Source organism: Festucalex cinctus, chromosome 6, assembly GCF_051991245.1.
Source record: "Festucalex cinctus isolate MCC-2025b chromosome 6, RoL_Fcin_1.0, whole genome shotgun sequence".
Classification (NCBI taxonomy): domain Eukaryota; kingdom Metazoa; phylum Chordata; class Actinopteri; order Syngnathiformes; family Syngnathidae; genus Festucalex; species Festucalex cinctus.
The window spans coordinates 7,902,390-7,918,508 of NC_135416.1; the positions used below are offsets into that span (position 1 = coordinate 7,902,390).

The 16,119-nt window shown below is 40.2% G+C and overlaps 1 protein-coding gene across 2 annotated transcripts in view; it reads left to right on the forward strand.

The window, feature by feature from the left end:
• sdk1b (sidekick cell adhesion molecule 1b) overlaps positions 1 to 16,119 on the forward strand; it is a 270,446-nt gene that overhangs the window by 143,186 nt on the left and 111,141 nt on the right. Inside the window, exon 6 of one of the 2 annotated variants that reach the window (XM_077524563.1) lies at positions 14,345 to 14,371. The exons of the other annotated variant lie outside the window; for it this stretch is intronic. Coding sequence (XP_077380689.1) covers positions 14,345 to 14,371 — 27 coding nt within the window. The remainder of the gene's footprint in view (positions 1 to 14,344; positions 14,372 to 16,119) is intronic. 2 annotated transcript variants of the gene reach the window in all.

The window sequence follows — 16,119 nt, forward strand, 5'->3', positions numbered from 1 at the left end:
GTGATCTCCACGTGTATTGTTTTGACAGTCACGTAGGCGCACGCCCACTCACGCGGGCCAACACTCAAGAATCATTTGAAGGAAAATGGCTGTAATTAGAGAGTGGGAGAGCAAGCAACTCGACAAACAGGAAAAGCCAGATGCTGCCCGTAACAAGTGTTTTGCACAAGCTGCGAAGCTCACAGGCCAGAGAGCAAAGCAAGCTGCGAAAGTCTGACTCAACTTTCCGTTCGCATCAAGGGCGGCGCGCTGCGCCCTCAACAGGAAACGAGCATCTCGCCGTCATTTGTATGCGTCAACGTGTCTCGTGGCAATATGCAAACGAAGCAGATGGATCAATGTCCTATGTTGAATCAGCCGAGAGAGCGTTAGGAATTGCCGAGGGGGGTTGCTGGGCGGAATAATGCGCCGTTATTGTGAGGGATGCCGGCCGAAAAAAAGGCGATGTGCCGTCGACGCTGACTAATTTACGGGCGCGCACGCGGGCGTTCGCGGGCGGATATTATCTCGCGCCGCTTGAAGGAGATGGAATGCGCCAGCACACATGAAAGCCACTCAGGGATGCTGGATGAGGTGTCAAGTGCACCGATAAGTCGCTCGTTGTTTTAATGATGCCGACAGCCCCGCCGCTGTCCTCGCCGCCACCCCTGCCACCTGAATCTGTGTCTTTATGTTGTAGATGTGTGTATGCAAATGAATGTTGTAGATAGCAGCTGGAGATAGCACATACATGGAGGCAGATGTTTTACCGTCATTACTTTGTTACTTCGAAGAGAACTGAGCATGTATGAACGGCACTGATGCGGAAGGGGCGGGGCAAAGTCATCTCGTTATATTGTGACCCACCTACTGCGGCCATGATACATTGCAGAGTTTTCATGAAATGTATCTACAACTCAACTCAACTTTATTTATAAAGCACTTTAAGAACAGGCATTGCTGTATACAAAGTGCTGTACATAAACATAAATATCGGTTGTGCAGTAAAGAATAAGGTAACAAAACAAGAACAAAGCAAACATTTAGAAGTGCGTAATACAAGGGTTTTTTTGTTTTTGTTTTTTTACAAGTAAATACATTTTACATCAGTAAATTAAGAAGTAGGCGAGTGAATAAATAAATAAATAAATGGAAAAATAAGTAGACTAAACATCAAATTGATACCACAAAACACCAAAAACAAGCCAAAAATACAAATGTTTTAAGACGTGTTTTAAAAGAGGATAAAGAGGGGGATTGCCTAATATTTAGTGGAAGGTCGTTCCAAAGGGAGAGACTGGCAAGAGCAAAAGCTCGATCTCCTCTAGCCCTCGGTACCTCCAATTGATTCTGGTCTGCTGACCTGAGGCACCGGGCAGGTGTGTAGGGGTGCAAGAGCTCAGTGAGATAAGGTGGGGCAAGACCATTTAGAGATTTGAAAACAAATAGAAGAATCTTAAAGTGGACTCTAAATTTCACGGGCAGCCAGTGTAGAGAAGCCAGGATAGGGGTATTGTGTTCCCTCTTACGGGCACCAGTAAGGAGACGAGCAGTTTATACAGTTTATAGTAGTTGTACGTAGTCTTGAAGCTGCTAGCAAGATTTGAATGTAGCCTCATTTCACTCCGCCCTCCCGTCACTGCCCAAAGCCATACCCAGCTCACTAACTAAATGAAATGTTACCGGTTTGATGTTGTGTGTTATTGTATCTGGTGTGGGGGAAAGTGACATTCTGATGAAATGGTAAGAATACAAATTAAATTCCCCGAATCAAAGTGTAAAAAAAAATAAAAATAAAATCATAGGAAGACACTTTGTGGTGATTGAAAAGCAAAAAAAAAAAAAAAAAAATAGGAAGCAAATAGATTCCAATACATCTCCAACTTCACGTTCCTGCACTTAGTGGAGGTCATAGTCAGACTCATTCAAAATAAGCAGCCAGACAGGATTGCAATGTTCAGAGCCTCTCTTGTAGCACCGTGTTCTGCTTGTATAACCAGCTCCTTTCATAAACACTTCCAGAGTATCCAGAATACAAATGAAATATTATTATGCATGCAAATTCACCATCCCGTCTCTGCGCGCCGCTGCTTCCACTCGTGTGCACTGCGTAACAGGTTAGATGAGGGTTTCGGGCCGGTCGGCAGATGCTCATTTGTCGCAACAGAAAAAGGGAGGCAGACGCGCCAGTGAATGATGAGGCTGCATGTCAAAGCGAGTGTGACGCTGTATAGGAAGAAAAGAAACCTAAAGGAAGGGTGGAACAGGAGATAATGAGGTGCTGAGGAAGGGGAAATAGTCAAGTCCATGCAGAGTTCAGGAAAGAGAGGAAAAAAGGACATATATATATATATATATATATATATATATATATATATATATATACACACAGTATAGCAAAAGTAGATATACAGTACATCACTGTATATAATTTCACAGCCAGGTTTAGCCCGGTCTGGTCGTGAAAACACAATATTGTGCTTTTGTACATAAGAGCAATGCTTCTAAACCACATACAATCTCTAATAACAATATTGAGACACTTACTTGCTAATGCAAGTACACATTGATCACTTCACAAGCAAATTAGATTCCCCTTTATCTGACAGTTAGCATAATTTTAAACATAGAAGGCCAAAACATCCCTAATGAAAATTAAATTGCACTAATAAACTAGCCACTAAAGGGTGCTAGAACTGCACAAATGGAAATCAACCTGACTTTTTTAACAGGTGTGGTCCTTTTAAATATTGTGACATGACGACGACGATATTGTGGCAGTTTTAATATCACGATATTGCCCTTATCGTTACATCCCTATCAATTATACTGCATCACTTTAAGCATTGTTTCACTGAAAAACAACACAAAAGTCTAAAAAATATATATACATAATTAAGATCGAGGAAAAGGAATGGAGGAGACAGGAAAGGTGTAGGAGGCAAAGTTCAAGAAAAAGTGGCGAGCTGGTGCAAAAAGTGTGACTAGTTTGAGGACAAAAATGAGAAGAAAGAGAGGCGGAGTGTGAAATGAATATTGAAAGGGGATTCTGAAAACAGGAATAGATCAACGGGGCCTTTAATCCAAATATAGTCTCTGTTGCTTACCTCTGTGTATGCTGGCATAAAAACCCACAGCGTATCTCATGCGGCGGAAGCGTGCGTGTGTTTGCACGTGCGTTTTGTATGTATGTGGCCATAGTGTGAGCCGCAGACAGATGACGGCCATTACCAGGCTGCCCAAGCCAGGCGCAACAGCTGCAGCCAGATCACACTGATCTATTGCCGCTCTAATGAATCTGTTACGGCCAGACCCAAACAATCAATCTCCGAGCCACTTAATCAATTAGGCCATTAATCAGAAGCGGACCCCAACTGTTCCTGCCGGGGGACTGGGGCGAGATGAGCGATCACGTTACATATAAACACCGACAAAAAAGACACACAAACACGTGCGCTTCACTTGTGAGTCAGCAAGTGTGCAAAGTGCTTGGAAGGGAGTTAGCATCGGGCGGACACTTTGTTGGCAACTCGGTTAGCACGTCTGCCCCACCGTTCAGGGGTCATGGGTTCCAATGTCAACACATAGTAGGCCAACCAACTATTAATTGTGATTAATACGTAACAAATAGTTCAGTAAGTTCACAACTCTATTTGAAGTAGAACTCTCTTTCATATTCATTCATGATTCATTTGCTTTTATTTCAGAAAAGCCTAGCTTAGAAAATCAAAACTTTCATGTCTGATAAATATGATACCTTTTATTATAATGCGGATGAATTCATTACTTCTGTTTTAAAAAAAAGAAAGAAAAGAAAATACATGATAAGAGGACCTTGAAAAAATGATCACATATTAAATTGCAATTGCAATATTAAGGAACAAAAATCACAATGACATTATTTAAAAAAAAAAAAAGTCAACCTGGATAGGAGAGCTGGAAAAATTAGTGATGATTTATTAGAATAAAAAAAAAAAAGTCTCTATTGAATTTATATCAGAGATTATTCACACATAGACAACATAAATGTTTCTAATTTTCTGAGTGAAACACTCCCTGTTTTTCAGAGAATTATTAGCAGATGTGTTCAATAGAGGATGATTATGTACCCGGATGTTGGACTAATAACCTTGCAAGGGAGATGAGCAGAGAAAATAAACATTATAAGCAATCAGGATTTTATTCAAAAGCACAAACTGTCTGACTTCTTATTATAACAGTGGAAAAATAGTTTGTGTGTCTGCAAATATTACAACTACCAAGTCAATATCAAGTTGTATTCATGAATTTAAAAGCTTGGTGCTCATTGAATACAAATTTCAATCCAAATTATTTAGTCACTTCTTTCCTTCAAAATTGAATCGTTAACATATTTTCAGTATAACAATGATACATTTACCCTTAAGAGTGAAATTAGAACCATTCGGGAACATTCGTTCAAATGATAATCCCACGGAAATGAACCGTTCCACGTAAAAATGAACCGTACTTGAATCATATTGCACCACATGTATCGAAATGCAAATCAAACAGTTACTGTGAGACTACATGTCATCACATTCTGACTTGGATGCAAATTTGGCACATTCGAGACAGAGGACCTGCTATGTACCTTTCAATATATTCATTTGAAATTTCTTTCATGGTGGCATGTAGTTCCAAAAATGGTTCCTAGAGTGATAAAAGGCTACACGTCAATTTTACTTCCTCAATTTTTGGGGTTATGAGCAGCATTCCCTACTTGCTTCTATTTCTGTCTTTCCGTTGTATTACATCATCTGTATTAATTTTTCATTTCCCCATCTACATATTTATTCATTCCTGATATATTAATAATACATAAACAGGCATAGTTTACCATATCATCCGTTTTTTTGGGCCCGAGCAGCAAGGCGGTGAAGGGCGCTCTTGGAATTATTATTTCGAGGAACAGACTCGACAAGACATGCCCGAAAACTCGGCAATTTTTGCTTTGGATCCTGGTGAAAATGTACGTATTTTAGGGGTCACAAACGTGCCTCCACCCCCATCCCACCCAAACAGCTCATTCAATAGGAATAATAACATGACATGCGTTTCACTGATTGCCCTGAAATTGGGTCGACGTGCCTATCTTGACAAGACGCATCGAAAAGTCTGAAGGACCCATACCCGGAATTAAAGGGGAAATCTGCCATTTAGAGTTGAAGCAGACATTTTGTGTAAAATCCAAACTCCTACAAAGGGATTTGTCCTAAGGAGCACCAATTGAAAGCAAATATGCTTCCCTGTCTGGCTGAGGTCGATGGTTCCCCTATTTGGTGGAGATTCTCATGCATGCCAGATTCACCACACCGACATCTTCTGAAATTTAGACAGAGCTTGCTGGTCTCACTGGTCTCTGAATCGGTGGAAGCTGGTGTTTGTGGATCTCACTCTGCTCCATCTTAGCCTTCTTTCCTTTCTTTAGTCTTTCCTCTGGTCTCTTTAGGTATCCCTAATTTGTTAGAATTTAAATGTTTCTGAGGTTGTTGAAAAAATTCTGGTTTGTAGCTCGGTGGGTGGTGTCTGGTCGGTGCTGGATTTCACTTTGTTTCAACTTTCTTTTCTCTGATCCATCCCCTGGTCTCTTGACGACTTTGCGACTCTGAAGTATTCAGTTAAGGCGAAGGGTATGGGATTTTTTTAACAGGCTTCAGGTGAATTAATGAGCACAAACTCACGCGCACGCACGCATGCACACAAGAAAGGAAGCAAGTATAGAAGACAGATCTAAATTGTGAAAGTTGTTTTGCCTACGCCATGTAATGAGGGCAGAGCACGGTGTCAAATTTTGAGGATTCACAAATGAACAACGAGGTCCATCGCCGCTCGCAGCTCGATTTTCTTTGTTTTCATTCTTGGTTTGCTGCGGAGGTAACAATGCCACATTTCCCTTCGCCATCATTGTTAGCGGGAATAATTAAAATGCGTCGCCGTCTGCTTGCCACACAGCACCCAAGGACTCAAAGCGGTTCCAATGCCACGTTGGCCTCGACTATGCCAGCCAGCCGTGTCTGAACGGACAGTGCCAAAAAAAAGTGGAGGGCATACGCAAGGAGTCATGAACACTAAGCCGGAATATCTCTCCTTCCTTAAGGGGACACTTGAAATTCAATATCCTCTCACATGCCAACACATTTACTTGTGCCGAGGGTCTGCTGTGCTCACTTGCTCGCGTCTACCGGACAAGAATGAGGCGATAAAGAGCGCCCGAGACATAAAGACAAAGGAGGCGAGACAATGAAGGAGCGTGATGTATGCCAAGGATTACCTCGCCACTTTCTGGAGGGGAAAATAAGGAGAAGAAGCACCTGATTAGATGAGGACGGATGGTCTCTGTTGCCGCCGTGCCTCCATCTGGTGTTTCGCCGCTAGGTAGAGCCTCCAGAGCAACGCTGAGCTTTCACATTTGGCTCGCCAGAAGTTGCTAAATGAATGGAAATGCTGAATACATTACGGGGCAGGAGTCAGAAACCTTTACTGTTAAAAGAGCCATTTTAGGCCAAATAAATAACCAAAAATCTGTCTGGAGCTGCAAAACATTTGAACATTGTGATGAACGAAACAGTGTGTTAGTGTTAGTTTCATGTACGGAGGGCCCAAGAGGTAATTTGAGCTGCACCATAACAGAAAAGTATCGAGTATCCAATACTTTGAGATTAATTTTCTTCAACCTTCCATCTTCCATTTTTTGATTTTTTTTGTTGTTGTTATTTTTCATACTTCATTTTTCAAACATTTTTAGACTTTTTCTTCACCTGGCAATAGCAACACAGTAATTTTGTCGAGAAAGGCGGGACATTCTGGACAATAATTCGAGCTGATTGGACGATGCGACATTCTGCACGTTTGTTTTAACCAATCACGGCTACGGATGAAACTTTTGTGTTCGTTCTTGTCGAAGGGGGGAAAAGCACGAACATCTTACCAGCTAGAAATGCACGAAGCGCTGTTCCACATTCAACAAGGAAACGGTGAGTAATTCTGCAAGAACAGAATTAATTGCAGCGTCCATTCGTCCATGTTGGGTTTGTTTGTTAGCCCCGGCGTCGGCGCTGGCTTCCTGGTTATGTCACAGTTGCATATTCTGCCCCCAAACATAATGTCGCTCTGTGATTGGTCCGAACGAACGGCGGTTATCTGCGGGAGCGGTACAAGATGTATTCTCCGGAGTTTGTGAACTCATAAATACCGCGAGAATTCATCTTGCGAGAGCAAGGTTAGCCTATTCTGTCTTTCTGTCAATTTCTGACATTTTTTTGGTAGTTTTATGAACATATTCTTATTTATGTAGTAACTTTATGCCTCTCTTCCTTTTTTGGGATGTTTTATGGCTATTTTTGTCATTTTTCTGACTTTTTTTTTTTTTTTACTATAATTTTTCAAAAAAGTTTTGCAATTTTGTGAACATTTTATGGTAAATGTCGGCGGGATTTCTTCTTTTGTTTCTGGACATTTTATGGTTACTTGAACATTTTCTTTTCTGCCTTTTTGTATTCAATTCTCTGATGTTGTTGGCAATTTTATGGACATTTTAGAGTAATTTTCTGCTTTTCCTCTTCCTTTGGTCATTTTAGGTAATTTTCTTTAACTTTTTCATCTTTTATCGCTTTTTTTTTTACAACTTAAAAATTGGGACTCTTGACATTTTTGGAATATTTAATTATTCATTTGTATATAATCATTAATTAGTTTAAAGAATTTTGTATCTAAAAAATAAAATACAAATGTAAAAAAAATATTAATTTCTACTAATGGTTTTAGAGATCCACAGGAGAGGGACTAGTAGCTCCAAAATCCTTTTTCTTTTTTCCCCATATCCTACTGACTACCAGGAAAAAAAATTTGTCCAATCATGTTTATTTTGATATTCCCCAATCTTTGTGAAGTAACTGGAATACTGCAAGAGACATTTTTGAAAAAAAAATAAAATAAATAAATATGTTTTTATTTTTAAGCTATGATGTGTCCACTATAGAGGACATTTTTAAAAACTTAAATGCTAGGCTCAAATACAGTTAAAATAATTCAAACAGTACTTTAACGTGTTCTTAAGAGTCTTATAGAACACATGCTAACAACATTTAAAGCCTAAATTTGTTTAATAAAAGTGTTATACATTTTCTTTTATGATGCAATCAAAAGTAGCAAAGCCCCACCCCTACACATTTGGTATCATTGGAAAGCTCTGAATGTCCTCTATAGAGCACAAAAGGAGTTAATTATGTAATTAAGAAGTAAGTATGCACTGGGTAGGAGATATTCAGGTTTAAAAAGGTCCACTACAGAGGACAAATTTGAATTGCTGGTCGTCAGGTAAGACTGTGAAAATACCTCCTGATCTACAGACTTCACTACTGTGTGTCAGCGACGCCATTTTCAAGCATTAGATTGACTGACTTTTATCCCAGCTGTATTCTGAATGTAAACACTCATTTGTTATGTTTATCTTTTAAGAATTGGAAAAGATCACATCTCCACGCAATCAATACACTCACATGCTGTGTCCGTCAAAGGCTACATTTGAAGGCCGGAATAACGCAGCGTGAAGGCTGGGCCGTTTCAAAGGCTGCTACTACTCAGTTTGTAAAGTTATTCAAATATGGCAGCATACATGTAATTATCAGGTCTTACACCAGATATGTTCAACTCAGTTTGACTTTAAAATAAGAATATTTCGAGTCAAATAAGACTGCCGTATAAATCTGGCAACATGTGATGCAACCTGGATTTCAGGAACCAAAGGCAGATCCAACCGTCGCTGCTCTCTATATTTGGTGCCTGAGTCATTCCTTCAATCGTATGCCATTGTACACATCCTGTGATGCCCGGAAAGCAATCGTTCACAGTAGAAATAGCAGCAGCTTGTCCGATTAGAGCGCATTCAGAGATTGAATCAGCCTTGTTCACGATTTATCTGAGTCCTAGCGCATTGTCGTGCTGGGACTTGTCTTGGCGGAAACTTGGACAGAAAAGCAATGATGTCATGGCATTGTCAGAAACTTTTGCTGTGAGATTTGCAATTTCTAGATTTTACTAAGGTAGGCGATTTCATCAGTTTGTTGGTTGTGCAGTGCACTGGGAGGAATGAGGAGCACCTGACTTCCAAAACGAGGAGGGAAAACGTGAGATCACCAACATTGTTAACCCGAATAAGTTAGCAGAACTAACATAGAGTGAGGTAATCGGTTGATTCTTGTTTTTTTTTTTGTTTTTTTTTTGTTTTTTTAAGTCGATCAACTCAAAAGTTAGTTTTCCACAACTTGAATGGTTTGATTACACCCAACTTTATTTATTGATACATAGTTACTTAGAAGCTTTTAAAAGTACTGGATAAAGTTAACAGAAGTCCAAATCATCCTCTCAAGGGTGGTGGGAATGCTGGAGCCCATCCTAGCTGTCTTTGGGAAGTAGGCGGAGTACAGCGAACCATAAATTACACTTACTAACGATTACGGAATGAGCAACATGCTGCTTCATCAAGTCTATAAAGAAGTACATTACAATTCTATGTACAATCTACAATTAATGCTTTGAGCAAAAGTTGTATCGAGACAAGTGACCTATTATTGGTTGTCAAAGACGTTAAGTTCTCTTAAATCCAAAAGGCTTCTGCCTGTTTTTGTAATCTGACGCGTGTGTTTATTTTTCCAAATCTCTTCATGTCACAAGCGCTAATTACACAAAACAAGTGCCGAGCATTAGATCCCGAGTGTGAAAACAAGCTTTGATGATACTGATGAGGAGGAAACTGAAGGTCAAAGTCTTCTTTGACGTTTTGGATTCTGCACACGTGTGATTGACAGCCGCATATACTGCATGTACAGGAGACTGGATTATTTTATTTTTTTGTCTGTGTGTTTTCCGTGCTCACGGGCATGATTGACATGGAAAATTGGAAAGGTCAAGCGTTGGCAGTGTCCGAGCGGCCGACGGATAGGTAGCTGCAACCTTACTTGCAGGAGTCAATGCTTTCGGGGCAGACGCAGATGGGAAAGAGGATCTGTGTTGTTTTTTTTTTGTTTTTTTTAAAGTACATTTTCAAATTGTAAACCCACTCGGTGCTTTTATAGCTACATTGTGCATAGCATCTCGGCTGTTCACTGGTTGGTGTTTCAAAGCGAGACCTCTGTAAGAATATAAGTCCTACAGGAATTACCGTGGGGTCCGAGGTCAGAAACGGCTGCCAGCCTATTATTTTACCAGTGTGTTGTTGCGTCCTCGACGGCACATGTGTGTCTGTGTGCGGACCTCTATGAATTTGTCTGCACTGGAAACCAACGTGTTACTGTACGTCTGTATGCCGCTTGATATGAATTTCAAATGTGACTAGAGAAGAGGAGGATGAGAAGAAGGGTTGGGGGTACGGCGAGATTGACAGTGTAAATTGGAGTGCGAGTTTTTTTTTTTTGGAGGTTGGAGACACCAGGGAGCAAGAAAAGTCCCAAATGTCTCGCTAGAAAAATTTGTGACTAAGCGAGGCTGCCACCAAGGTCAAAGGACGTCTGCCTGGTGCGTGGGCGTATTCGAGTGTGTGTCCAGAGGGGTTATAAAGTCACCTCCGCTAATAGGTGACTCACCGCAGGGACTCGGGTCAACACAATAAGACATGACAAACATAACAACCTTGACACACACATACACAAACCACGAGCACATGCTTGTGACCTGCTTGTTTGCGGGTCCTGCGGGCAGCTCAGCGCACGACGCTGAATTCATGAATACAAATCACACCCGGGGCCACAAATATTTTCACATGGGATCAAACTGCATTTAAATTTAAAAACTTGTACGACACGGGAAAGGCAACAAAACAGTTGGAATTGGACAGTGGAGTTTTTGGGGGAGTTGGGTGAATTGTCGTCCCTCTGTCCCCCAAACTGAAGAAAACTTAGTGTGACACATCCCTTGAATATGCAGACAGACAGAATGGAATTGCTCCTAACCAAAGCATGGGTGTGTTTTAGTGTGCGCGTGTGCGTTGGCGAGTTCGCTCTGGAGAACAACAGACGGCAAGTGTAACATTATTGTTTACATCTGGAAATGTTTGTGATCTACCACCTGCGAACACGGTGATCAAATGTCTCAGCGTTGAAGTGAACCATTAACATAATATGTGGGCTAATTTTTATATATGCCACATTGTCTAATGAGCTCGATTAAAAAGTCCGCCTCTACACAATATGGATTTGTTGTTTACTTTTGATTGACGTTGTCATTTGCTAGTGTTTAGTGTTCGCTCTTCTCTAGGCCCCGCCAAAATATTAGGAATATATGTGTACAACTGTGCAGGTCTGTCTATTGTACTAGATAATGCCTTTTTGTTGGGCGCTTCTTAATATTTTTCCATTTTTAACTTTTGTACACCATCTCAAAGTTTACTTCTATGTCATCCACTGATTTACAAGCTTATAGCCAATCAAAGTGGTCGATGGCTGACCAATGCTATCTTGCATACAGCCAATAGATTTTTTTTTCTTTTTTCTCCCTGCTGTTGTCCATGAAAGCCGGACTGTGTATGGAATGACAACAACTTCTCAGCCATGTTGATTGAGTGCTATAGTATCATAATCATGATTAATGATCACTATGTATCAAATGTTATGGAAAATTCTTTCATAACTGCCCATTGTTAACAATAATAACAGACAATAAATTCTCATACACGTTATTCAGCTCAGCCAACACAAATAACAGCAACATTGGTGGTAGCTGTTAGCGTGACATACTAACTAGCTAACATGTCAGTGTCCACATTGACAAAAATGAACAAATAACTTGTCCAATCAAATTGCTTGGTTGGGACTAACTGTTGTATTCTGTTACTTTAAAGCTACTCAACACAGAAAATTCCATTTGAAACCGCTACTGGCACCTGTGGCTGAAAAATGAAACTGCACACTTCCTTCTTCACATACGCGAGCATGACCTCACATCTGCAGACCAAGGGCAGCAAATTCGAAGCCGAATCCGGTCTGAAAACTATTGGCCAGATGTGTGCAGGAGTAGCTATTGTGAATAACTACTTATTAGATGTTTCAGTCATAAATGGTCAGATAAAAAGTCTATTGTAAAGATATTTTGTGGCCAAATTGTTACAGAGAGCAGCTTTAATACAAGACTTGTTTAAAAAAAAAAATCAGAAAGTCTTTTGCTTTGTTGATGTCATTGTTTTACTATAATTGGTCTTTTTTTTATGATGACATCAACTCTGATATCTGATGTCTGCCTGCAGTGTTAACTCCTCCGTTAATCTGTCCCGCTTTACCTTTTGTTTTGAGCTCGCGTGCTTTTGCTTTGCTCGTCAGCGCGTTGGCGCAGTTGGTTTGTGCTCGTGTGTTCTTGTGTGTATCGCCACCGAGCAAACGCTAAGTCGATGGCGATGTGATTCATCGGAATCTAATTTACGGGGCCTGTTGCACAATGTCCACCCAACAGTCGCGAGGCACGCACGCACTCGGAATATGCAAGCGCTGAGTGCATGAAAATAGAAGCATGAATAAGCTGCTGTATTGATAGATGCGGAGCCAAAGCTGATTTCCGGCCAACAAAATGCCAATGCCTTCATTTTCTCAAGCTGTACGATCGACTTGCTGTGTGCACATGGTCACACAAAGCCCGCAGACATGAGGCTGGTTTAGCACCAGCCTTCTTGTGGAATTACATCTTTTTCAGTAATGTCTTTTCTTTTACATTTTTTTTTGGCTGAGCGACCATAGCCTCTTTTTAATGGTGCTTTCAAGCATATGCTTTTTTTTTTTTTTTTTTTTTTTTTTTTTTGTCAAAATGTAGCTTGTTCTTTCTTGTAATCCAGCCTTGGTGAAAGGAACACATGTGCACAAGGATTTTTAAAGCATATCAAAAAGTAAACATTGAAAAAAGTGAAAATTTAGCACAGTGTGGTCCAAACATTTGTCAAATCTGTCAATATTTCCTCAAAGATGATAAATTAGCATTCACTCATACCAGCTAAAGGCTAAATCAATGTCTTTTCTCTCATTTCTTTTCTGCACTTGACTTATTCAAACCCAAAAACGTGTAAATACGGTTTTAACTCATTTGCTCCCAATAACGTGTAAATCCGTTGTTTTTTTTAAGTGTCCCAAAGACGTATTTATACGTTTTTTTTGTTTTGTTTTTTTATGCTAGAGCATACATAAGACTTTGATGCAGCCTCTCAACTGCAAAGAACAGTTGCAGAAATGGTAGTTATTACACAAACGGCCAGCAGGTGGCAGCAGAGCAAAGGAGATCAACCAGGGCCATGTAGAAAAAAAGCTCAATTACTTACAATTTTAAATAGATTTGTGAAAACCGATGAAACTTAGCTCTCTTCTAATGCTAATTGCTGCAAAACAAACAGGTAGGAACATACTTTTTTTTTTTCCTGGTGAAAGAAGAGACTTTCATCTTTCTTTTGATAGATTCCATGCTTTTATAGCAATGGAACACAATATTCTGTGGGCCTTGCAAAATCAGTCAAAATCCAGTAAAACAGGCGGGAGCGAACGGGACTGCTTCTGTGAAAATGGCTGGGAGTGAATGAGTTCATTTAAAAATACCAAAAACTGTCCTCGCCCACTCTCATTCTCAGTGGCTCAATTCGCCCCTGACTTTTAAATTTTTCTTCATATCAAGAGTATTTTCTATTCCTTTTGCACAAAACCATGCATGAATGAGTTGGGTGGGAAAGAACTTGCACAGAATCCTGACCTTGAGCCAATCAAACAGCAAGAATTCTCACAGGCACCCTCCAACATCTTGTAGAAAGTTCAGAAGAATGGAAGATTCTGTTTAAGTCAGAGATGGCATGGATTAGTGTTTTCATTTTTTATTTTTTTTTTAAAGAGGAAGTCAAGCCAACAATTTTCTTTACAATATGTTCTGTGCGCCCACACGACATTCTGAGTTATATGGCGTTTGTGTAATAGGAAATAATCATCAAAGAAAACACCTGATTTCCCCCCCCCCCCCCCCCCCCCCCATCTTGGGGGGCGGTCATTTTGCCACTTACTGTCGACTGAAAATGACATCACAGTTGCTGGGGGCTCAGGTAACGACCAATCACAGCTCACCTTTTTTCTGTGTCTGGCCACGTTCGCAAGTTGAGCCATGATTGGTCGTTACCTGAGTCCTGAGCAACTGTTGGTGTCATTTACAGTCGACGGTAAGTGGCAAAATGGCCGCCTTGTTCCAGTTTACATTCTTGCGACCAATAAGAAAAGCAAATAATGTCACCTGTTTTTGTTTTGTTTTTTAAATTCTGCATGTTTGATCAAGTACTCAAATTTCTGTTCTCTTCTCCCTCTCTTTTTTTTTTTTTTTTCACCCCTCTCGCTGACAGTTGGCAAGAAGAGCCGAGGGTCATCAGGTAACAACATTTCATTCACATTTACAGCCACGTGTCGCTTTTGTCGTCTTTGTTCCTCATATCACAACATTTGTGCGAGCCGCTGTTCCAGAACGGAGGGTATTTCCCTGCTAAATGCTCGTGGTCACGCTGTCAGCGTTGCTGGGTGGTCCCATTATTGCAGCCTCACAGCCATCATGAATAACAGGGCATGAATAACGATTTATATGTGGTTTGAACACTAAGTAAATGTAATGGCCTGCAGTGTTGTTGTACTGCAGAGTCTTACACGGTGACTGACTCAGACAGGACCTGTTGTTTCGTGTTAGTCCTTTCGGTTCAGCTCACATTATGATGAGGATGTAAATTATGTACTGCGCCGTTAATTGGTGTCAAGTGTCTGACCTCGTTGCTCGCCACAAAGAAAAAGCAAGGTTAGCCAGGTAGCGTCAGGGAGGGAAATACACAAACACAGGTGGATGCTAAGTAGTGTATTTATTATTTATTTAAAAATAAAAAAGCAGTTGTACAATATAGGTATTTCCCTGGATATATGCTTGTAGTTATTGCAAAAACGGCCAGCGGGTGGCAGCAGGATATAAGAGATCAGCCAGGGCTATGTTGCAGCAAGCTCTTTTTGACAGCGTTTTCACCAGGAATGTGAATAGCTATATTCTAATGCAAATTACTGCAAAATGTAAACAGTTACAAATGTATTTTTGTAATAATATATATTTTATATAATAATAATAATAATCTATGTATATTTAATAATAATAATAATATAATAATAATACCCTACTAAATATTAAAATAAGGAATTTTAATTTGTAACACTGTCAACATAAGGATTGCAAACTGTAACCTTATAATGGTTTTATATTCGATAATAGTGGACATGGGAATTTCCTCATAAATGTTTGTTTGGTTACATATGACTATCAGTGTGAGTCAAGGAAAGCCAACAGGGAAAACGAAGCCTGATTGCAGGTGCTTTAAAAGAAGATGACCTGCAGGTTTATCCGTCCGCTCTTCAGATGGCTCTTCCTCGTCGTTTAAGTGACAGGGTGTTAGTGTTGTCGCACTTTGCAGCTGACTGACTCACTTAGCTCCGTTTGAACAATGTCTTCTGACAGCGTCACCAGACTGTGTTACCAGAGATTGACTCCAAAAACGTTGTTAAGGTGCGAGTCTGATCCTCTTCTACACTTTTCAGCATCTCATTGGGAATGAAAAAGTGTCGTGTTTAATGACTAGAGTGGAATGAAATCTGTTGGTTGTAATTACAAAATATAAAACTTTTCCTAACTGTTCAAATGTTTTAATAGCAGTTGAACATTTTTATTTTATTTTTTTTAAGTAAAACTACTCACCTTGACAGACGCTTGACAGATTTAAATTGGAGTGGAAACAAAAAGGTGTTGACAGGGCAATAAAACACCTAGCAGTGTTTTATATTGCTCGAGTTATAAACAACCGTACGATACATGAGCCATTGGATTCAAAAGTCACTTATTGTGTTATGGTTTATTCGCCTGACTGCCACGTAAGCAGCGCAGGTTCATTTCCCACTCAATGCCTGTGTGACTGCTTGCATGACTCAAAAGCGATGGCCGAAACGCAAAACTTCCTTGGCCGAATTCTCATTGGAAAATGAGAACAGCGAAGGATTTTCATATTTGGTCTCCATGCAAGATAATCCATACAATATATTATCACATTGGACTGTCGATTCAGTTTTATGGATTAAAGACGAGGTGGCGATAAGG